Here is a 23,103-nt window from a genome sequence, read left to right on the forward strand (position 1 = left end):
ATCCAGAATTATCCATTCAAGGTGAAGTTTTGGTAATTTAACTGATTACGTCTCACTAGTAGTGTCGTCTGAGTTGTACCGAAAGTGATTTCCTGTTCAAAGTGCTTGGTAGTAGCTCGGCTAACGACAGAGTCCCTTCAGAGAACCTTGTATAGCTACTATCGATTCTTCTTAGGTCGTTAGCAAATTGCCAGCACGTGAACTATAATTATTTACTGGCATAGAACCCTGCCATCTTCAGAAAACATATCCATATAGATGGTTTAATGCATTAAACGGAGGTCCGCTATAACTCCTATGTGACGAGTAGAAGGAATACCCCCCATGAATAGAACTAGCACAGCCATGGGACATGCATGACCATCACCATCCTGCATTAAAAGTAGACCTCAAGGGAATCGAAAGTCCCAACTCAGGAAAGAAAACAGCGAAGCCTACAAGGAAGCCAAATTGTGGTGACATGGTACAGTTAAGATCACTGGAAATGTTCAAAATAGTACCTCTCCAGAAAAATTAAAAAAAAAAAATACAGAAAATCTCAAACACGTAACAATATTCGATACAAGTGCTATCCGTACAAAGCAGAAGAAACCTTTAGCAAACATAGGTTTTAAGTTGACTTTCGCCACATAAAAATTCTTTTAGTTTGACTCACTGCCCCTCGGAGAACCATGATTATCATCATCATCAACGGGGCTCCTGTCGTCCCTACGGATAGGACTAGGGCTGTGACTCTGGCCATTTTCTTCAGCAGGGCTCCTATAACTCCGCTCCCGGAGGGCCTCTCCATCAGCATCATTGATAGGGCTTCTGCTCTTTCCCCTGGGACTGCCACTGTAATCAGACCCATTGGCCTGCCTGCCATCCCTTTGGGATGGGCTACCTCGTTCTTCTGGGCTCCTCTCATCAGGTGTAGGACTATGCTTCCTCCCTTTAGATGGTGGTGGTGAACTCCTATGCCACTTAGGGCTTCGGCTGTCACGAGGGCTCCTTGATTTTCTTTCAACTCGCTCAAGGCTTCTCTCTCTCTTCAGAGGCGATCTAGATCGACTGTGAGAAATGAAATCTATTACACAACAGTGGACAATTAAAGTGCGTCTGTGCATTCTGTAATGAGCAAAACATTTTATTGTTTTGTACAATGCCTCCTATACTCACGCAGCCAACCATAAAAAATCTTCATCTATCACGAAAATAGATAAATTAATCTCAGTAGCTTAACTTTATGCTGGGCCCAAAAGTTCCTAGGAAGGATAATGATAGAACATACCTGTAACTACGCTCCCTACTGTAACTACGACTTTTGCCATGTCGAGGACTTGGTGACCTTGAGTAACTCCGCCCACGTCTGCACCAGAAATTTCTTGCTGAATGAAAGCCAGAAAGATAAAAGTGGCATAAGGAAGAAAGATTCTGTGTAAGAGAGAGTACCTAAGTTTCTTAGGACTATTCTTACAATTCCTTTCTATGTGGCCTCTTTCTCCACAGCGATAACACTTATTCTTCCAGTCCCCAGCCTTGCAATCTCGCGCCCAATGGCCATCAATTCCACAATTAAAGCAGCGCCCTGATCCAGGAGGAGGACCTCTCCCAAGATACTCACGAGATCCACTAGGACCACGTGGCCCCTAAATACAAGCCAAATAACTATATGAGCATAGCTTAAGTTTCTACCTCAAACAATCTCCTTCAACACTCTAGAAAAAAGAACGGTAGCAGCATGCAAACACCACAAACGTAAAGGATAATTTTTTTTTAATAAAAAAAAAAATCCAAAACCCAAGGTTCAAACATGACCTTGTTCTGGTTAATTCAACCATCAGTTTCAACAAAAAAATATAATATTATAGTTTCTTCTATAACATCACTTATTCATAACAAAGTTTGATGGGTTAAATTCTGTAATCTAGACAAGGTGACGGGCCAATAAGTTTGAACCACTATATATACACATGACCTCTACAAATTTAATTTAAGATCACTTATAAAAAAAATTAATTTAAGATCACAGCACAAACATAAACCACGAAAATGAGATGTAATGGGGAAAAAAAACATATAGAATCTAAAATCTTAACCAAGTCAAAGTGGCATAAAGATAAATGTGGCACATTCAAATGGATCTACATAAAAACCTGGGGAAAATAAACTTGAATGAGTTACATATCATGCCCAATTTTACCAAAAGCAAGGGCCCATGATGTGGCAAAAAACCAAAATAGTACCACGCGCATGCTTCCAAAAATAAAAATATTAAAAGTGTTACCAAGAGTATGCTGCTTGGTAAAATAAATTCCATTAATTTACCCCCTTCGCAAATTCTACAATGAGGCGGCTTCCATCAATGTCCCGGCCATTCAGACCATATACTGCATCTTCAGCATCTCGTGGGTCACTAAATTCCTGGGATAAGCAGCAATTGAAAGGAAGAACATAGAGAAGATCATTCTTGCAAAAGGAGTGATGTGAATGAACCACATGCATGAGAAAAAAGATGAGTGAGAGAATAGGACAAAGAACCGAAATACATACAACAAAGGCGAAGTCGCGCTTCATATCCACATCGCGTACTCTGCGTAAACGGGTGCCAGAAACAGTAAGGCCATCAAGACACAAGTATCGAAGGGTGGACACTTCGCCCTCACAGATGAACTAAACACCACTTTGAGATGTTGCCATTTCCATAAAAACACGCAATAACATTATAGAAAGACTTGCCAAATCCACCAAGGTTCACCCTCTCACCATAGACCTCCAGGTTAGGCAAAAGCCAAGAAACCTTCAAGAAGATCATTCGAGTTAAACCACACGAGACCCGTGGAAGGGTGCAACGTTCTCACACAGATATAAAATGAATATTTAAATGTCAAGCACAAAAGGGCTTGGCAAAGTCCTCATTTTCTCCCACACACCTAGCCATTCACGGCCCTATGTCCATGACCACCAATAACCCGGAAGAAGTTTAAAGATAGAACTTCATAACCACAATAGATATGGATTTCGTTCATATCAATAGCAGAGACGAATGCCAAAAAAAAAAAGAATGTGCACTCAAAGATTAATGGTTCATAATATGTAAACTTCAAACAATTTTACAAGAGAAGTAATTCCTTATCAGGCTGACAGTTCGTACGGCTTAAAGGACCGTCACAATTCGGTGCTAATTACAAACTAGATCAATAAAAGTTGGTTTTCTTCTGGCAAACGCAAAGAGTTCATACGAAAGCAGAAGAAAGTCAAGTCTTTGATACCTTCCATATCTGCTAAAGAGGTCGTCAAGATCACGCGACCTCGTCCTCGAGGACAAGCGTCCCACGTAGAGACGAGTTCCACCATAGCGGTCATCATACCGAGGCATCTTTTGACCTACAGCATACGAATTAGCTGATCAAGTACCAACACCAGCCACCATGAATGCATAGGGATATATACACACGCACGAATATAAACATCGATAACACATATACTATGACGGGTATTTACTCCATTCACCCTTATCTGTTCGGCTAAACGTGAAATACCCCTACAACTTAGGAGGGAAAGAAAAAAGACACTGAAATTTTTTTCCCATATAATTGCAAGATTTTCCGGGAAAGAGAAAACCAGATCCAAAAACTTCATCACTTTTGCATTTCGGTGACAGAATAATTCAATGATGAAACTCAAATTCAATCGAAGAAAAATTAAGGCGGTGAAGAGGCGAAAAATCCCCAGGGAATAAACCCTAGCGTACAGAAAGAAGAAAGGCGGGCTACTTACCTGAAGAGAGAACGAAGCCTCAGAACCCTAGATTTGTTTCGAAGACAGAATAGAGAGAGGAAAATGGAGTTGTTCAATTTCTCTCTCCATATTTATAGAGAAAGGAACGGTGTGGATAAGTCCGGTTGAGTGAAGTAAAAGCCCCGTCTTTTCCTCGAAACTACAAGCAAGGAAAAAAAGTCTCGGCCAGCAAAGTAGTTGTAGACCCAACTAACCTGGGTTTAATCGTCCGCTCTCACTTACTTACACCGTAAGAGCATCCCATCCGGACTCGTATCAGTCCCACGTCTTTATATTTTGAGGTAATTTTTAAGATTTTTACATAAAATTCTTCTCCATCCAGATTTTTAAAATGCGGTCCAATTTAAAATGTGCTACAGTAAATCTCCATATATGGAGATATGAGGATCCACTGTATATCCACATCTCATATTCGCCCCAACGGTTTTGGAGCTCGACCCGTGACTTTTTCTCCCTCCCCTTCTTGGAACGCAGCACCTGCACCCCTTCTCGATTCAATTGAAGGTGAATTTCTGATTATATTGCCCCGATTTGTAGTTTTTGCATTTGGATCTTTGGTTTCCCATTGTTGCATATGAAGGAAATTTTTTCTTGCCTCTCGGTTGGTTCCTATGTTGATTTTGGCGTTGGTGTTATGGTTTTGTGCCTCCTGTGTTTCTATCGACATTCCTGTTGTGATTTTCTGATGGGAATGTTTCTATCGGCATACCATGTGAGTGTTTCTTGTCTCTGTAACCGAGCATTTTGAGGGCAAAATCTGAAAGGCACCTATATAATTTTCTTGCGGATTTTTTTTTTCTTATTGTGTATATAAATGTGCTCTGCTGTTTTTTCATATCGTCCTTGGAGTTTAATGATGAAGAACGGTGGTAAGGGCTTTCTTCTCCTCTGCTTCTCACGATCACACACACATTGCTTTTGATGATAGTTTCCACTTCCATGAATTTTCTTGTGCTGTGAGTTTCAAATGTACAATCCTAGAAGTAAGAATTTATCATATTATTGCTATGATTTTGGGTCTGTGCCGATGTTGGGATTTGGGGATTTGAGGATGCTATAAACTGTCATTTTGGGTAACTGCCGATTTGGAGATTTCTCCATTGCTTTTGTGTGATGTTTGGTCACTGTTGATTTTGGTTATTGGTGAGTTTTCTCCTAGATGTTGTGCCATTTAGAAGTATTATTGATAAATTTTTGTGCCATTTATCAACGAGGCATTTATCATATCTCTACTTATATGTTCTTAACACATGGAATGCTATGCAAATCATTTAATGAACATGCGAACCATCCTTCCCCACCTAGCAGCACCGATCGGGTAGTGAAAAATGCAGAAGCCCATCACATCTTGACCAAGGGTCCAGGATGCCACTTGAACAACATCTATACCTTTGAAGTTATGAGCCCCAACCAAAAATACAGTTCTACAACCATTTATAGCATCACATTCCTGATTTAGATTATGAAGAGTAATGAATTATTTATGTGAAAATTGGACGATTTCAGGAGAAGGTCGTTCAGTAGGAAAGGGTAAATTTTAAGGTTTAGGTTGTATTCTCTAACACCATTGAAGACCACATTACATAGTACATGAAGCCTCCTGTTATGAAAAGAATTTGACATTTTAATTGGGACGTAGAGTGTAACAGCTCGCTAGAAATTCAATTGTGAAATTTCTATTAACTTTAGGAATCTCGTAAAAACCCCATAAGTTTTCACGAATCCATTAATCGTATAAGTTTTTGTCTAACTACATAGTTAGTGTTATTATTTACTATGGTATCAGAAGTGTGTTTTTGATTATTGAAAATATTTAGAAGTGTCAAAATGTAGTATGGTTTTGCCATTAGACTCGGAGGGTTATTTAAGGTCTTATGGCGCAATAACATTTTTTCATATTTTCGGACAAAGCGTCTGTTCAAAACTGTAGATATTATTAGATAAAAATATTTTGAATTGATTTTTATAGATATTATTAGATAAAAATATCTTAAGTTGATTTTTGTAGATATTATTGGATAGAATATTATGAGATAATATTTTATAGATATTTTGGGTAGGAGAACACTACACTCAACTCTCAACTCCAGCCTTATCATCTTCCTTATCTCGTTCATAAGTAGCTGTAGCCATCACCTACAAACTTATCTTCATTTATACGTTCCTTTAAAAGAATATCAAATACTTTCTCTCGGACAACTTTTAGGAGTTCTTTTGCACGCCCATTTCAAAACTTTTGTAAGTGTTTTATCATAAATTCTCCTTCATATAAGTTGTTTCTTTTTTAATCTAATTTACATAAATATCTTATTTGCCCCATTTGAAAATCATTTGGTTAGTCAAATATTATATAAACTATAGAAAGGTCATTCTGGGAGATAAACTGGAGAATATGTTATAGTTTGGAGTTTTTGACCAAGCTAATGGATAGATATTGGTCCGAAATTTTTATGGAGTATTGTTAACATGTATATGTGACTATTGGTTGAGGATTTTTGCATGATTAAAAGTTTTGATGAAAGATTTTCTTAAATTTAGAAACTTAGAAACTGGAAAAAGAAAAACAGTTTCTGTTTTGAGAAAGTTTAACTCTTTGGTGGTCTAAACCTATTCTAATGACTTTAATAATTTTATTGGAGGATCCTAAGCATCTTATATACATGTTATATTATTATTTTGAAAATATTTGATGTTAGTTTCAAAGATATGAAATTTTATGCAAAGAGATATTCAGATAAGTCAAAGTATGGATATTTTTGGCTAAATTTATGTTTTGGTTAATTTCTAACCATGTGTTCTTGAATTAGAAGCTTATATATGTTTTATGACATCTTTTTAAATCATGTGATAGTTTGGTTTGAAGATCATATATTTATAAGTCATAGATCAAGAGATTTATCAAAACTAGTTGAGGAAAAAGTTTCTGTTTTTGGACTAAGTGTAAAACCAAAAACTCCAAATGTTATTTTGTGATTTTGGTGACTTTAGTTTGAAGATTTAAAGCATGGTTGATGTTAGGATGATATTACGAATATGTTAGAAGTAAGATTTGATTTTTTGAAATTCTTGGAGATGCTTTGATTTAAGGTCAAAACTTGTGATTCAAGTGCTTTGATCTTTTTACAAAAAAAGTTTGGTGTTGATTATTAGTTTTTCTAAATGGATGTTTTAAGTATGGTTTTGAACTTAGGATTGGAAGATGGTTGTTGCAAAATTTTGATTTAAACATGAGTTTTGAAATTGGAAGGAATTGCAACAAAAATTAAGGGAAATGGCCTATGGAGATTTTGGCCATAGTGTGTTTTTCATAGTTGTGTTTTGTTTTAAATTTTTCTGAATTGATATTTAAGTTTAGGACAAAATTTACATGAGGAATGTAAATTTTGGAAACTTTTGGAGTTAGTATGAAAAATCCTTAAGTTATGGGTAAAACGGTCATTTTCCCACATGTAGAGAGTAAAATGAAAATTTTACTCTTTAAGTTAGTATTTTCCATATTTCAAATTATTAGTGATTTAGTTTTAACTTTTAGAATCACTAATTACAGTTTCTCGTGATCGCACTTGAGGTTTTATAAGAAATGTGGAGATCGAGGTAAGTTAGCTTTTAACTTACTAGCAGTCTACTGTGTATGTGTGCTAAGTAAAAGAACTACAGTGTATGTATGTGTGTTATAATATATGTCATGTCATGCCAAGTCATCACGTAATTGTTTGTTATACAGAATTTATTCTGTCATCAGTTTTTATCTGTTACATAATATATTCTGTCATGTATTGATGTACATTACAAGTACATCATGCTAAGTATGCCATCTATTACATGTATGTCAAGTCATGTAATATTCACTGTTGCAAGTATGTTATGTTAAATATGTTGTCTATTATATGTTATGCCATGTTACGAAATATTTCTATCTCAAGTTGGTCATGTATTTCAAGTTATGTTCAAGTCACGTTATGTTACGTCAGGGTTTCAGTCCTTTCGTATTCCAGTCACATTTCATCTTGATTACTTATGTATAGGGTCACAGCAATTGTGATGCATACACTACGTGAGACACAACAATTGTGACACGTAAAATACATGGGGCCACAACAACTGTGGAGTATGTATTTAAGCAGTTAAAGAATAAGTTTCCATAGAATACATGGGGCCACAACAACTGTGGAGTATGTATTTTTCATGTTAAGTCAAGTTTGTGTAGAATACATTGGGTTACAACAACTGTGGAGTATGTATTTACACGTAGAATACATGGGGCCACAACAACTGTGGAGTATGTATTTTTCATGTTAAGTCAATTTTCAGAACAAGTTCATGATAAGTTAAGTTTTATATCATGTTCATGTTAAGTCAAGTTTCAGAGCAAGTTCATGCTAAGTCAAGTTTCAGATCAAGTTCATGTCAAGTCAAGTTCAGTTCATGTTTTAATTTAAGTTATGTCAATTATGCTATATTGTACGCCAAGTTATATTTTAATTACTTATGAATTTGATTATGTATTTATGCTTTTACTGTCATCCATGCATCATTAGCTTGTGTGGAAGTTTTTTTGTTAACTTATTGAGATTTGTAATCAAATCTCACTTTGGTAGTCTCAACTACCATTCCCCCCGAATGGTAGATCTTGTTACAGAACCTGAAGGAGAATCAGAAGCTGATCAACTAGACACATTTGACTAAGCGACGGTGCGACATCAATATTAATATAGTAATTAACGTAAATTACTACTTGTATAATTGAGTTGCATCTCTAGTACTTTTTGGATCATAACCATTTTGGATTAGTATTGTGATCTTAGTTGTTCAATGGGTTTTTATGTATGAAGTATGTTTTAAGTATTTGAGATATTTTTCAATTTGGTGCATAGTATTGCTAAAAGAAAAAATTTTATCCGCTGCGAATATTGCATATTGTTAGATGCATGTTAGGAACATTGCATCTTATATGCATGAACGGGGGCAGGTAATCTTGTATTGCATGTCTAGACGTTTCAAATGTTCGTCCGATCCCAAACGAAATTTGGGGGCGTCACATAGAATATTTCAGAATTTGAACTAAGGGTAGATTTGTTCATTTAGATTATATTCTCTAGTAACATAGAGAAGTTTGGTTTTAATATAAAAAATTAATTGATGTCATGAATAACATGGAAGTTTCCATCTATTATTCCAAACGCGACAAAAGAGGAGCTTCTCCCCGATCCTAAGAATTAATGGACGGTTGTATTGTTGACAAAAAAAGGACACTTGCAAGGACACGGTCTGAGAGATAATGCAAACTATGCTTATGCTACTGCAAAATGGCACGCATGCTATTTTTTGTAGACACACATAAAGATCATAGTTGGGTTTACTCATACTCTCAACAGGGGAAAAGGAAATAGCTAATCTCAAATACCCTTACTACACCAAACATGCAGTCTTACATTTCCTTCTTTACATACTTAAAAGAATTGCCATTGATTCCGATGCTAATTTAGATGACATTATACATATATATCTATAATATATATGTTGGATTGTTGTGGGCATTTCTTTTACAGCTATAATAATCTATTTGGGTTCTTACTTTCGTGTTGTCTTTGCCTCATAATTCATTGACTATATTTATGTAGCCTATTAGTATTTTTTTCATACCATTTTTTTATGATATAATTTTAGTTACATATTTTTTTAGGCTCCTTGCATGTAATTGGTTCTACATGACTTGATATGCTGTACATGTGGATCATTTGCTAATTTTACCATTTGTAATAGCACTGTCTGGGTCTTTCGAGAGGGTAATTTATTCTGTATTGTTGGGTCATTTGCAGTGTTTGGTATCTCTCGGGGGTGGGGGGCTGTTGTTAGGCTGTGATGATGGTGTTTTAGTGTGGAGTAAGTCACAAGTGTTAATGGGGCCCTATTGCTATGGCGGGGTAATCCTCACCTGGATGACCATATTGCAATTTTTGTTACTTTCCACAAAAGGCAATCGGGGTTTAGGTGGGGTTTTACAGCCATTCGCTGTAAGATTCCTTACGTACTCATGCTGATTATATCATCACCATTCTGAGCCTTTTTACTTATTAATATATTCTATATATTAGTGAATCAAATGAGGATGCTCTTATTTATTATTATTGTGATATGCATGCTGTTTGAGAAGTGTTTTGTATTATGTGTAAACTAAACCCTTTGGCTGTGATGATGACAATCGCATGTAGAGATACTGTGAATTGTTGGTCATTTTCTCAATGGCTAGGTAACCTGAATGGCCAATTGTGATTGGCAACTGGTTGTTGCAGCCACAAATGGGTGACCAAATTTCTTATGCGTCACCATTCGATTCCTGAGCCGGCGACCCCGACTAAACCCTAATTCCCATTATTTCTTGTTCTAACATCTCATTAATATTTTAGAGATGGATTCACAAGACCAAGGACATATGTACTTCACCAACCTTCTTAGCCAAGATCCTCAACTCGATCCCACTTACAGTGGGTAAAGTGGGAACTCTCCTATAACCATCGATGACTCTCCACCCTTACCCCCTAACGAGCCTATCTATGTTAGGAAATCAGTGAGGGGTGCAAACTTCACCCCCGAAGAATACAAGTTACTTGTCTCCATATGGCTAAATTGTAGCCTTGATGCTGTTCAGGGAACAGATCATAAACACTCCTAACTTTGGAAAAAAATCTTTGAATACTTTCAGCAATATAAAGAAACCACAAATGAGCGGATAATAAAGTCTTTAATACATCGGTGGTCGGTTATTCAAAAGGTCACAAATAAATTTTGTACTAAACTAGCTCAAGTTGAAGGGTTAAATCAAAGTGGCATGATCGAGCAAGATAAGGTAAAAATACCATACGCTTACTTATTTTACAAGTAATTTATTTTTTCATTTGCAGTGGTTTAATATAGATTTTATTTGTTTAAATGCAAGTTTGAGAATGCGAAGATTATATACCAATCGTAGAAAAATGCAGTTTCCAGTTCGAGCATTGTTAGCACCTATTGAAGGACCAACCTAAGTGGATTTGGAGCGCCACAAAGGATGATCCAAAGCGAAGGAAGACGATGTCCCTGTCCCTGACCCCGACCTCAACTCGATGTTCTGCCGTTACAGAGGATTTGGTGTTTGATCTCGAGACGGAGAATGTGATAGAAAATGAAGTTATTGAATTGGACCGACTATTGGGCAGGAAAGCTGAAAAATGAAAATGAAAGGCCCAAGGCAAGCAAGCAGAGGAAAATTTCCAACTTAAAAAAATGAAGTATACTCTTTTAGAGGAGTCACGTGCTCAGGAGAAAGAGTTTTATCGCCTTAAGGCCGAAAAGATGGAGTATGACAAGGAGAAAGAGGAAAAAAAATTACGTCTTGAAGATGAAAGATTGAGGTTTGAGGTAGAGAAGATGAGGATTGAAGCTGAAAAAAAGCAAAATAAAATCCGTCAAGAGGACGAAAGACAGAGGTTGGAAGCTGAAAAAGTGAAGCTTGTGAAGAAGGAATCAGATCAGCGCATTATGATGATGGATGTGAGTGTCATGCCAGAAATGCAGTGGCTATATTTCCAGCAACTCCAAAGGGAAATCATGATGAGACGCAGTAATGCCCGAGATTTGGATTGATTGTATTTTTAATTGATTTGTTATCTAATGTTTTGGACAATGATATATGTGTAAAAAGTAATGTAATTTTTTTTTGTACTTTTGATGATAGTTTCCTGTTATATTTTTGTGCAAGTAAATTGGATGCCACAATTTCAGACACAATTATAAATGACCTCAAATTTAATCCATTATTATATCAAAGAAATACGAAGCCATTGTTACCGTTAAAAAAATGAGTGGAAATTTTATATTCAATACGTGACTAGGTATTATCATTAAAAAAATGGATAAAGAATACTAAATAATAAAATATGGCCATCACGTTAGAAAATGTACTAATTAAATAAAAAAATTACTATTTTTATAATACGAATTTCAGTTAAAAAAAATATTGTATTTGATAGTCGAAACCGTAAAAAAATTTAATAGAAATTGATATTTGAAAAAAAAAAAGATAATAAGACAAAAGAGTTAGTAGTTAAAATTGTAAATGGAAGAAAGAGAAAAAAGTAATAAAAAAAGAATAGAGAAATATTATTTAATAGAATAGAGATAAAGATGAGGAATAGGATGTGAGGGGTTTTTAGAAGATGAATAAAATTTAAGAAAAAATTTGAGAAAATGTAATTTTAACTTAAATTATAGGAATGTGGATAGGAAAGAGGATGGAAATGCTCTAATAAGCTTCTTCATGCAATGACTTCTTAAAATTAAAAGGTGAAAAAGAAATTTTAAGACGTTGATTTTAAAATTGGATGGCAAAGTTCAAACATAGGATTAATCATCTTTATGGCTTCTATTTATTCTTTTTATTATTATTAACTCACTATTTCAATACCAACTTTTATTTATACCTTTGTAACATCATCTGATTTAGTTCATAAATCGAATATTATCTCCCGTCGATTAAAATAGCATTTACTGGAAAAAGGAGCAGTAAATCAAGCTAAAAATTTGAGTTTCATTTAAACAAATTATTCTACGATTCGTCCTAAATGGGTAACGCAGTCCGTCCCAGTGTACTTTCTACTTGAGTTATTAAGGGCCAAAATTCAAGAAGCGGGATTTTCATATTGGGTATCTGACAGCTCTCCAAGTTCATCCGGGAATAGTTCTCTAATCACTAATATTCTCTCAATTGCAGGTGATTGTAGTCAAGGTGGCACAGTAGTTCTTCAGCCAAGCGGAAGCAGATTTGAGAATCCGAAGCTCGCCATTGAGGAGATCTCGAGCCATTTGCCTCCTAGGAGCAAGTGTTTCACACATGGGAGGGAAGCTGATAGGCACCAATGACTGCACAAATGCAAGAACCCCCAAAATAAACGAGATTCTTCTATTAACACAAGCAATGATGGTTCAACGTAAATCAAGGGTAAGAACTTAACTTTACGGCCAGATTCAAAAGTACACCAACGTATGAATCAAAGTGTGAAATAAATCTCATTCAAGTCTTTACCTTAATAGCAGCATTATAATCCTCAATTAATTGAGTGATTCGTGATAGCAACATCTGATGTGCCTGGATCTCTTTGCTTCTGTCACTTAAAGGACGTCTAGCCAGCCTGCCATCATTTTGTGCAGCCTCCTTGGCCAAATCACCAAGTTCTGAATATTCAATTATAACCCAGGAAACAATTTTTTTAGTAAGCAAAAAAATTATTTACAATGAAAAATTGGCATAGCCCAAGTACAAAAGCAACAATTGCAGAAGTCTGCAAATAATAAGGTTACACTAGTCCATACAAGAACAATGGAATTTAACACACACCTTCATAAGTGGTGCAAACTAAAACTCGAGCAAATGCACGGAGCGACTGAGGGAGACCTTTTCCTTTTCCTTTAGCAGACCTCACTTCCCTATGTGATTGTGAAGTCATTAAAAAGAAAACCTACTTAAAAGAAAGAAATCACTGGAAATAAATCGAGATGGACAACATAATTTCTGAGGGTGTTCAGTGCCTACAGGCATTGGTAATTTTAGAGCTATTGGCTTGGATGATCATTGAGGGGTGGAACCATTCTATAATTCATACTCTTTTTAAACAAAAGCACTACCAATTTTCAGTACACTTGACTTTGTTGGTACTACACCTGGCATCAGACATACAACATAATTTCTGAGGTGGACACATCCGCCTGCCTATTATATCAGCCAGGTCGGCTTCATCCTAGGAGCTACTCCTTCCACTTCTCTTGTCTCTAGCTTTCCACTAATCTGTTTATTTTTAATTCTATTTAATTGGACTGAAAAAACCCATGAAATTACACCATCATTCAACATCAAGTGGCATTTGATCTTGAAGAAACAAGTAGCAGAACCAACTTGATTGTGAAAGATTCAACAGACGAGTTGAAACCATTGACATCTTTAGCGATTGGGATGCAATGTCTTCGCAAAAAGTCAATCTTCTTCTCACGCAGAAGATCATGGCGAGGTACATTAAACTGGATCTGAACCTGATAACAATAAACAGGTATAGCACTTAAAAAGCAGAACTTCACTGAACGGAAATCATCCCATTGTAAAACAGTACACCAATAGACTTTTGAAATTCCAAATTAGACTTACCTGGTCCTGTTTGTTGTATGGAAGAGAAAAGCCGAAGTCCAACATCAGGGTAGCATTTGGAAATTTTCCGTATCTGATTAAAACCTATTCAAATGTATTGAAGTAAAACACAAAGTGTAACTAGAGAAATCCATTGTGCAACACTATCTATGTAGCACAGGCATACAGCTTGACAGTACATAGTTTTAATTTATTAGCATGTAGGGACAAAATAACAAGGAGACAGTACAAAATTCTAGAGATCTTCAAACTTTTGCCTCGTCTAGAATGTTACGCAGGGCCAATGCCCGATACTGCAGACAGATTCATTTAAAGATAAAAGCAAACGGGCAGGTGGTGGGCATGGGTACCCATCCACCGAAGTATATAAGCTTGAAAAAAACCCTAATTCTCTCTCTCTCTCTCTCTCTCTCACCTTCTTCTTGCAAATCATGGGCCGTGGCTCACATAAGCTGGTTGTAGCCAAGAGACCCAGAACCATGGTCATGGGTTTCTTGAGCTGGTTGTAGCTGAGAGACCCACAACAATGGTCATCGGTCTCTCGAGCTGGTTGCAACCAATAGCCATGAATTGGTCATGGGTCTGCACAGAGACCCGCGTCCAAGACGTGGCTGACGACCATGGGTAAGTTGTTTTCACTTATTTTTTTTAATTTCTGGTTGGATCTACGTATTTGAAGTTTGATCTAGATTTTGGGATTTGCATATAAAGATTTGGGGATGGATTTGTGATTCTGTCGGTTTGCAATGTAGACAACAAAAGAGAAGCATAGCAAAGGGCCGGTTGTCTATGTATGTGTGTTTGGGAAGAGAGTTGGGGCAGATTGAGAGCACGATGGTCATGGCAGAATTTTGTTGCAAAAAGCATACAGGCAGGGTGGAAAATGACCACCCCGCCCATGTGAGTGTGGGGGGCAAGTAGCACCCTTAGTTACGCAAAATCCACAATCTCTTGCTACATGAATATGCTGTCATCAATGTGCATACAATGTAAAAGCACAATTTAAAATATGCACATAATAAAGACATACAAAAGCTAGTCTCTCTTTCATGGTAATGAAAAATTCTTTTTACAAACTATTATGGATAATATACCTAGCAAAGCACTTACATGATAATTTGATTTGGAAAATAAATTTTATAATTTAAATTTTACAAATCAAATCTTTTTTTTTTATAAGTAAAAATATTATATATATAAAAAGGAGTAACCAAATACACTAAACGTATACAAGAAAACACCTAGCCCATATTAGAGTGCCCCTAATGACCCAAAAAACACTAAGCCCGAATTGGAAAGGAACACACCTCCTCTACCCCAACCCCTTGTTTCCTGTAGAACTAATATTCAACCCATACCCCAACCCCAACTCCTTGTGTTTCCCGTCTTCACAACGCCCTCCGTCTAGACTTCCCTCTACTTGAGCTACCACCCTTAGCGTCATAGTTAATTGCCCAAGAAAGACGCCGTAACTCCCTGTTTTTCTTGAAACTTTTGGTTTCAAGTGCGTGGCTTGCCTCAATCGCAGTGATTAGTTCTTTAAACTGGTCTTCACATCCTCCATGTGAAATCCCCACGAAATGCTGAATCTAGTTAACTTTAGGCAGAATCCAATCCGCTATCGAAGGAAGAGAGACCAGAGGAGCAACATTATCCCCAAACACATTATCCAACTGCATTCCCGATTCTAGACTTTCCCCCACACAAGGCACCAACGAAAAATCCCTTAATCTTACCATATAAGTAATGTGGATGGTGTGTTCTATACCTAGCTTACAAATAGAACTCCATGTAATTAGGTATTGCAAAAGAGTGGTGAAGAAAAAAGAAAGAATTATTAAAACACTGAGTTGAGTTGGTCATTTATGGAGATTAGAATTCAATTTCAGGATACGTTAGTAAGACCTTCTTGTCAGAGATGTTAGCAACCAAAGAAAAGCATTAGACGAACCTTCAACACTCACGCACCCCCGGGAGGGTGGAAGAGTGGTCCTGTATGATAGTGTAAATCCCCCACAAAAGTGTCTGCCATGCCAAAATCAGCACAAGGCTGTAAGTTTCAACTCTAGATGATACACACAAACTGCTTGTATAGAACAACAAAAGGCTAAAATTTTGAACCCATACAACAATGATTTCAAGAGGATTCTTTTTTTTTATTATTATTATTGGCACCGTGTGTAAAGCATCCCGACTAATCCCAAGGGTCTCAACAAGGCATTTCCCACAAGTGCATATCGGGTAATTCAAGGAGAAAATCCTCCAGTCCAATGGCCCCTAGAGATTGTTTGCACCCAAGGGGATTTGAACCTTAGACCTTGGGGGAAGCATACCCCCAAACCCAAGGCCTTTACCACTCGAGCCCCCTAGGGATTCATTTCAAGAGAAAAATTATAAACACAACTCTCCAAATTCATGAAAAGAAATCCCTATTTGTAGAATCTGACCTGTTCACCAGCATGATAATTACGATCAGCAATGACCTGCACAGACAAGTGAAATTAGACAAAACCATACCTAACATGCAGGTGCACACGCACACAGAGAGAGAGAGAGAGAGAGAGAGAGAGAGAGAGAGAGAGAGAGAGAGAGAGAGAGAGAGTACTTCTGAGATTTGTTTGTCATCATCACTAAATACAATTGATTCTGAGGCTCCATCATGATTTAAAAAGTCAGCAAATGGAATCTACAAAATATATTATAATGGAAACAGAAATTATGTAAAGAGTATAAAGAGTAATTGCTCATAATCCTCCAGAAAAAGTGCATATGTAATCATCATATAATCAATACCAGGGATAATCCCTTTGAGCTTCCCCATGCTCGAGAACCAACTGTCAAATTAGAAATAAACTTTCAGATTAACTTATTAGAATACAATCCCACGTTAACCTTATATAAACATAAAATTAGGTAGTACTTGGCACCAGCATCAAATAACAAAACGCTACAGCCTCTAATGAGCAGCAACAACATAACTTTCAAGAAGAGTAACTGGGTCTCAAATGGGCAATCCATAATCCGAGAGATGAGTAATGAATTATTCAAAATGACCCACCAGCTGAATCTACACAAAATTGCATTGCATTTGATTAAAGAAACTTCGAGGTTTGATTATAGAACAATATCACAATATCTACCAAGTAAAATGAAACTTTAAAATTTTTAAGTCATGTTTGATGGTAGAAAGATGAAGGTTTTTGCACAAATAACAATTAAATATGAAACCATATTTATCAAAAAAACAATTAAATATGAAACCAAATATGTGCCAAAAGGAGCATTCAGAGGTCCATTAACACCAGAATCACTTGATAAACTCAATGTGTCAATATTATGCAAGATGCAATTTTATGCTGATCAGAATTCTGGTCACTAACTATAAAACTTTATGTCATAACAGACTAAACCATGACATTAAGATGGCAGACTTAGATTTTTCTTTTTTTCTTTTTTTTTTTTTTGGTTCAGAAGCAGGAATTGAATGTTTTCCACAGGAAAGCATGTATTCCAACTGAATATACTTACCCAAGGCACATGCGTGGATGAAATCCTTATTTGTGATATCTCCAAAAAGTTCAGGGAAACATTGAAGAGCCTGTAATCATCATAAAGCATGTCTTGGCATAATCAGAAAGAGTCTGTATATCACTGGTAAAAAAATATCACAAAGAATCAATATGCAAAAAGCCATGTTATAAATACATTCAACAAAATTTCATAGAAGATAGGCCTCCCATAAACATGTACATTGCACCATCTGATATTCCAATGTTTTGAATTCATTGATTGGTAGTTCTGGTCAGTTAATTCTGTTGAACAAAAAACAACCCAATATATTAATTTTTTGGACAAGTACATTAAATTGCATTTAATGATAAAATATTCCTCGAGTTATGGATCACATAGTAAGCAGTGGAATGCATTTGGTATAGATCTTGACTTCAAATCTCACAAAACGGGGAAAAAAGATTTAAAAAAAAAAAAAAACTGATTTCTCTGAGTAGTCACACTTCTAGGACATTGATGGCAGTAAAGCATATTTATTTCCATTGTCCTGTCCTCATTCTTGTTCAGTTCAGAAGTTCTTAATCATAAAAAGAAACAGTAGTTCAGCAGAATGAAGGGTGACATTGCCACAATTGATGTCCATTTTTATGCACTGCTGTCCCCAATTTTCAACAACAATTGCATAGGGGTGTAAATCTGGACACTGAAACATTTGAAGCTGATGAATGTTCTCAAGAAGATGGAATATATTTCAAGCGAAATAAAATGTTTTTGTTACGGCATGTACCACTGAGACAAGAGTAATTGGCTCATTGTATTGCCATTCTTCTTTAAGTCACCCCATGCTGGATCACTCACCCTCTGCTTTATCAGTTAATATTAATCAGTGCAAAAGTTAATAAAAACCAGAAAGGTGTTGGGAATAAGATTGCTGAATTCTCTAGCCATAAAAATCAGAAAAAGTTACACATATATGTAATCAAACATACCCAGGCATATTGATTCACACGCACAGAACCATGTATAAATGAAATCAATAGAAAGAAATAAAGGGAAAAAACATATTGAACCCATTACCGGCCTGATTGCCAAAAAGTCCTTCTCAATTTGAGATTTGTGATTGATTGTTTCTTGATAAACCGAGCTTTGACAAATCATCTCCAACTCAGCTTCACTCCAAAATATCTCCAAAGATTAAAACCGAATACATCAGATATATGGAAGCTAATTATAGAAAGGCTATGTTGCTAACCAAATAAAAAACAGGGTTCATTTTTCACTTCTTATAATATTACAATAAGGGAAACATCCCCCTCCCAAATTTTCTTTTTTCAATAGATGGAACTTCAGACCTCTCCTTCCCAATTCAACAGAGCAAAATGGTTGTCATGAAATATAGTACTTTCAATTATAGATAATGACATGGCATCCAATTACCTATTTAAGAAAATTCATTATAAAATGGAGGTCACCATATCGGTGAGTTCAATACATGTACATATCAAGAGAGCCATTTTTAGCAGTATTATAGCCTGCGCTTCCCCTACCTTTCAGAGACTGAACATTCCCACGTAAAACAACATTCCAGTGAACACTTGACTGCAGGCTTTATCTATAGAAAATATTTATGATGCAACATGAACAAAGGAAACACTTACCATATTATGCATCTCCCCGGGCTGAGGAAGACGGCTGACATAAGGGGCCCATTCAGATTTCTGTAATGAAAGAAATGGATACAGAATAAATCATTCAGTTCTTATTTCCTCGAATATTGAAAAATAAAGGAAAGAGGCAACACAACAAGATATACAAACAAAAATAATAATAACATTCTCAAACGTACAAGAACATGAAAATATGCTTTATTTTTATCAGTAAATAAGAACTTTATTGATGAGAAAGTACGCATAGCCCAAGTACACGGGAAACTATGCACAACCTATATTGATATAAACATTCATATGAGCTTACAAGAAGAAATATAACATTACCTGGCCGAATTTCTGCTCAACAAGAATAACAATAGCAAGCTTTGCGATATTCCCAACTTCATTACCTAATAAGGATTTGATTTCCGGAAGAAGATGAGCTGGTGTTACTTGCTGCAAATCAATTAGAGAAATCACGAAGTACATTTGGTTTCTACTACAGCAAGACATGCCTTAAAAGAGTGCAATAGTGCTTTATCAATTAATACCACGCAGTAAGGAACCTTCAAAATGCAGTCTCCAGTTTGTATGGTTTTAGAAGCAAACAAAGACCTGCATGCAGGAAACAGGTGTAACTTAACTTTTTTTGAAAAAACAAACAATTCAATATTTAATAAGCAAAAACCTAATATAACTCCCATTCAAGACAATTTCAGAGTAGCTTAACAAAACACTATTTTCCATGCCTAAGCTATGACACCGTTATGAAAGCAGGATGAGATAGGAGCAATGGAATGGACACCAGCGCATACTCAATACCATCAAAAAGCTTCCCAGCACAAAAAACTGATAAATTAAAGGTTTTTAGTGTTAAAATTATCAATATACCTGGTGACCAAAATGATTGCTCCAAACTTTCAAAGTTTCCTAAGAATTAACTATCGTTTTTCAATAGGAACAAGATGCTAGTAGTGTTTCAATTAAAGTTTCTTTCCCATTTTGTAAATAAATAAGCCACAATATCTAGTAAGAAAAATAAAGAAAATAACCTGCCGTAAGCAGATTTGCCAATCGAAAGCACCGATGATATCTGAGAGCCAGCTTTTTGCTCCAACCACCGCAGAAAATCGTCTGAGTCCTCGTCCAAAGAGCGGGAACCCTGCCACACAACATCGCGGCAGCATGCAAAATTAATTAGACCCTGATTAGTTTAGCTAACACAAACTTGGCATTAAATGAACCTATATTGGCACCATCGTTTGATTGCTGGGAAAAAACAACGACAATAAAGGGAATCATATGCATACATTGACACAAATAATTGGATTGAGGACTCTAAATTTGATAGCGTTTGCTATTGATACAAATTTTTCAGGGAACCAACCAGAGAGTGAGAGAGAGAGAAGTTAAGTTCGAAACCTGGGGTTCGGATAACGATGTGAACTTGAGCTTAATGCGGAGATTGGGAAGGACGGTGAAGAGTGGACGTTGATACGGCATGAGGTTCGGGATTCGAGTTCCCCTGAGCATTGCAGTGTTCAAACTTCAGAGCCAAAAACGTTTTCGTCTTCAGAGTTCAAGAACTTGGGCGTCTGCGCAAAATATTATTTCATCCTTTTTTATTTGCGGTCAGAAAAAAACAACGAACTTAGAGCAGTCCAATGGTATATATATTCAATTCTTTAAAATATATAATCAAAACTCATTTTTTTACTTTATATATTAATCTTTATAATATATCATCCACCAACTTATTTATTTTTTTATATTATTTAAATATTATATTATTTAATAATTTATTGGAGAAAAATTATAAAGAGAGAGAGAGAGGAAATATTGTTGGAGACAAATGAGAGATAAATAATAATAAATTGGTTAGATGAATAAACAGTAACATTTATGTGTAGAGAATTTATTATAATTAAATATAAAATAGAAATAAAATAAATGATTCATTGAAATAGACATTTCGCCATCCTTCTTTACATTTTAAAGAAAAATATATTTTATAATCGTCATTGAAAGTGCTCTAATTACCATTGAGAGCATTCAAACGATTTTCTATAAATTTCTTTATAATTTAGGATAAATTTGATTGTTGATAAATGTTGAAACAAGTTGTGAATAGTAGTATAAAGATAATTAAATAATAATAATATAATATTAAATAATAGTAAAAAATATATAAATAATAATAAATAAATAAATAGTAATAGAATATTTGATAATACCTTAATTAAAAAGATACATTTTTAAGTTTTTTTCTTAAATTTTATTATTTTTTAAAACTTCATCTATCACTTTTTTTTTATTCTATTAAAATAATCTTTTATGTTATTTATTTATTATTATTTTTACTCTTGTACATCTATAATTACTCATTTTTTTATCTTTCTGTAAATCATCGGAAGAAAACTTTTTTACTGAATTTTTTATTTCATTTTTGTAATTATTTAATTATTTATTGTACGCATATTTTTTGTTTCTCATTTGTAATGGTTTTTTTTTAAACTACCTATCTCTTTAAATGATAATATTTTCAAAATCAATCATTTTGTAATAATAATATTTTTAAAAAATTTAGATTTTAACGAATGGTCAATTTAAAAAAAAAATAATCATCTTAATAGTAACATTTTTTTCATATTTCGACTATAACAAAAATAAGAATAAAAGAAAATGTAGAAGGTTGGAAAATTAATTTGTTTTATTTATTATAATAGAATATTTTATAATAAGTGATTGGGATAACAGTGGCTCTTCACGTAAGCAACTGTTCAAAAACATTTTCGTAAACTAGAGAGGCGGCAAACCAACCTTTTTTTTCTTTTGGGTTGGGGCGGTTTTGAGTTGCGTTGCACTTCGAGCATTCCCATGTGGTACAGTACCTTTTTCTTATAATTTAATGAAAATTTTACTAATTTCGTTAAAATCACCTCTATATCTAAATTCTTATTTTAAAAAAAGTGTTTATGGGTGTACAGTAGACATTTCTAAATTATTTTTATTAATATTTTATTCTAATCATTTATACTTTCTATCATATTTATTTACTTTCAATCATCTATATTTTCTATCATACTTATATTTATTATAGTTTTAAATAATAATTTTAAAAATAATTTAAATAATTACAAAAATATTAAAAATTTAAATTTTAAAAATATTATCATACTCACAAAAATTAATTTAAATTTTTGTTTCAAATATTTAATCTAGTATAGAGAATGGGCTTGCCTCGTATCTATTAAAATACCGGCTGTACCGGTGTGTTTCAGCCGGTATTTCAGACATTTCAACTGAAATGTCTTATACGTGTAATAGGAACTGAATATTGAGTGATCCGTACAATTTTGTGATTTCGATAGAATGATAGTGGCATTTTTATATTTAGAGCATTATAAATGAAAAGGACAGTTATATTACTGGCATTTGAATGATTGTACCTCATTTTGCGAATAGAAAAATAAAAACTTAAAAGGACCGATGGACCATTACGTTACTGTACGTTTGCACCTCATTGAGATCAATGGATATAGATAATGTTTAAAATAGCCAGAGCATGCTTGCACCTCATTTTGAAAGTTTTGAATTTATTATTGTTTTATGTGATCAATTTTTTTATTATTTATTATAATTGGTAGTATTATTTTTTATTTTTTTATGTAATTTCAAGGTGAGTGATTTTATTTTAATACCTAAATTTAGATTTATTTAATTTTACTTTACAAGTATGTGTATTGTTAAAATTTAATACTTGTATTGACAAATAGTATTATTGAGTTTATGACTTATTTTATTATTAATTTATAATATAATTTACGTGTATTTATATAATTTATACATGTATAAACAATTCTAAAACAACATACGAAATGGTACTGGTATCGAAATATTTTGTTTTAGTGCTTTGACCGATATGGTATTTAAAACTTTAGTTGATAGATCAATCTTCACTATTTTTATTCTTTCCCTCTTTCTCTCTTC

The 23,103-nt window shown here is 34.8% G+C and overlaps 2 protein-coding genes across 7 annotated transcripts; both read right to left on the bottom strand.

Annotated features, from left to right (window-relative positions):
• Window positions 1–441: 441 nt before the first annotated feature.
• Window positions 442–3,923, bottom strand: LOC122290021 (serine/arginine-rich splicing factor RS2Z32-like). 4 transcript variants are annotated; one of them, XM_043097548.1, is made up of 7 exons: window positions 3,760–3,923; window positions 3,252–3,366; window positions 2,533–2,572; window positions 2,308–2,403; window positions 1,432–1,628; window positions 1,271–1,348; window positions 442–1,050 (listed from the first exon to the last, which is right to left on the bottom strand). In XM_043097548.1, the coding sequence occupies exons 2-7, from the start codon at window positions 3,356–3,358 to the stop codon at window positions 642–644; spliced, it is 927 nt and encodes a 308-aa protein (XP_042953482.1). In that variant the 5' UTR covers window positions 3,359–3,366; window positions 3,760–3,923; the 3' UTR covers window positions 442–641. The 4 variants fall into 4 exon arrangements, with proteins under 4 accessions (XP_042953482.1, XP_042953490.1, XP_042953467.1 ...); XM_043097556.1 differs by having other exon boundaries at window positions 2,533–2,779; window positions 3,760–3,799; XM_043097533.1 differs by having other exon boundaries at window positions 2,308–2,572.
• Window positions 3,924–12,326: 8,403 nt separating this feature from the next.
• Window positions 12,327–20,754, bottom strand: LOC122290045 (ribosomal lysine N-methyltransferase 4). Of its 3 annotated transcripts, none has more exons than XM_043097574.1 (16): window positions 20,536–20,754; window positions 20,166–20,275; window positions 19,680–19,728; window positions 19,459–19,569; window positions 19,123–19,182; window positions 18,542–18,649; window positions 17,483–17,552; window positions 17,013–17,021; window positions 16,748–16,788; window positions 16,560–16,640; window positions 16,402–16,437; window positions 13,955–14,038; window positions 13,709–13,842; window positions 13,154–13,242; window positions 12,842–12,990; window positions 12,327–12,678 (listed from the first exon to the last, which is right to left on the bottom strand). In XM_043097574.1, the coding sequence occupies exons 1-16, from the start codon at window positions 20,644–20,646 to the stop codon at window positions 12,520–12,522; spliced, it is 1,401 nt and encodes a 466-aa protein (XP_042953508.1). In that variant the 5' UTR covers window positions 20,647–20,754; the 3' UTR covers window positions 12,327–12,519. The 3 variants fall into 3 exon arrangements, with proteins under 3 accessions (XP_042953508.1, XP_042953497.1, XP_042953502.1); XM_043097563.1 differs by having other exon boundaries at window positions 19,665–19,728; XM_043097568.1 differs by lacking the exon at window positions 17,013–17,021 and having other exon boundaries at window positions 19,665–19,728.
• Between the last annotated feature and the right edge of the window lie 2,349 nt (window positions 20,755–23,103).

The sequence above is a fragment of the Carya illinoinensis genome, chromosome 1 (assembly GCF_018687715.1).
Source record: "Carya illinoinensis cultivar Pawnee chromosome 1, C.illinoinensisPawnee_v1, whole genome shotgun sequence".
In the NCBI taxonomy this organism is placed as follows: Eukaryota; Viridiplantae; Streptophyta; class Magnoliopsida; order Fagales; family Juglandaceae; genus Carya; species Carya illinoinensis.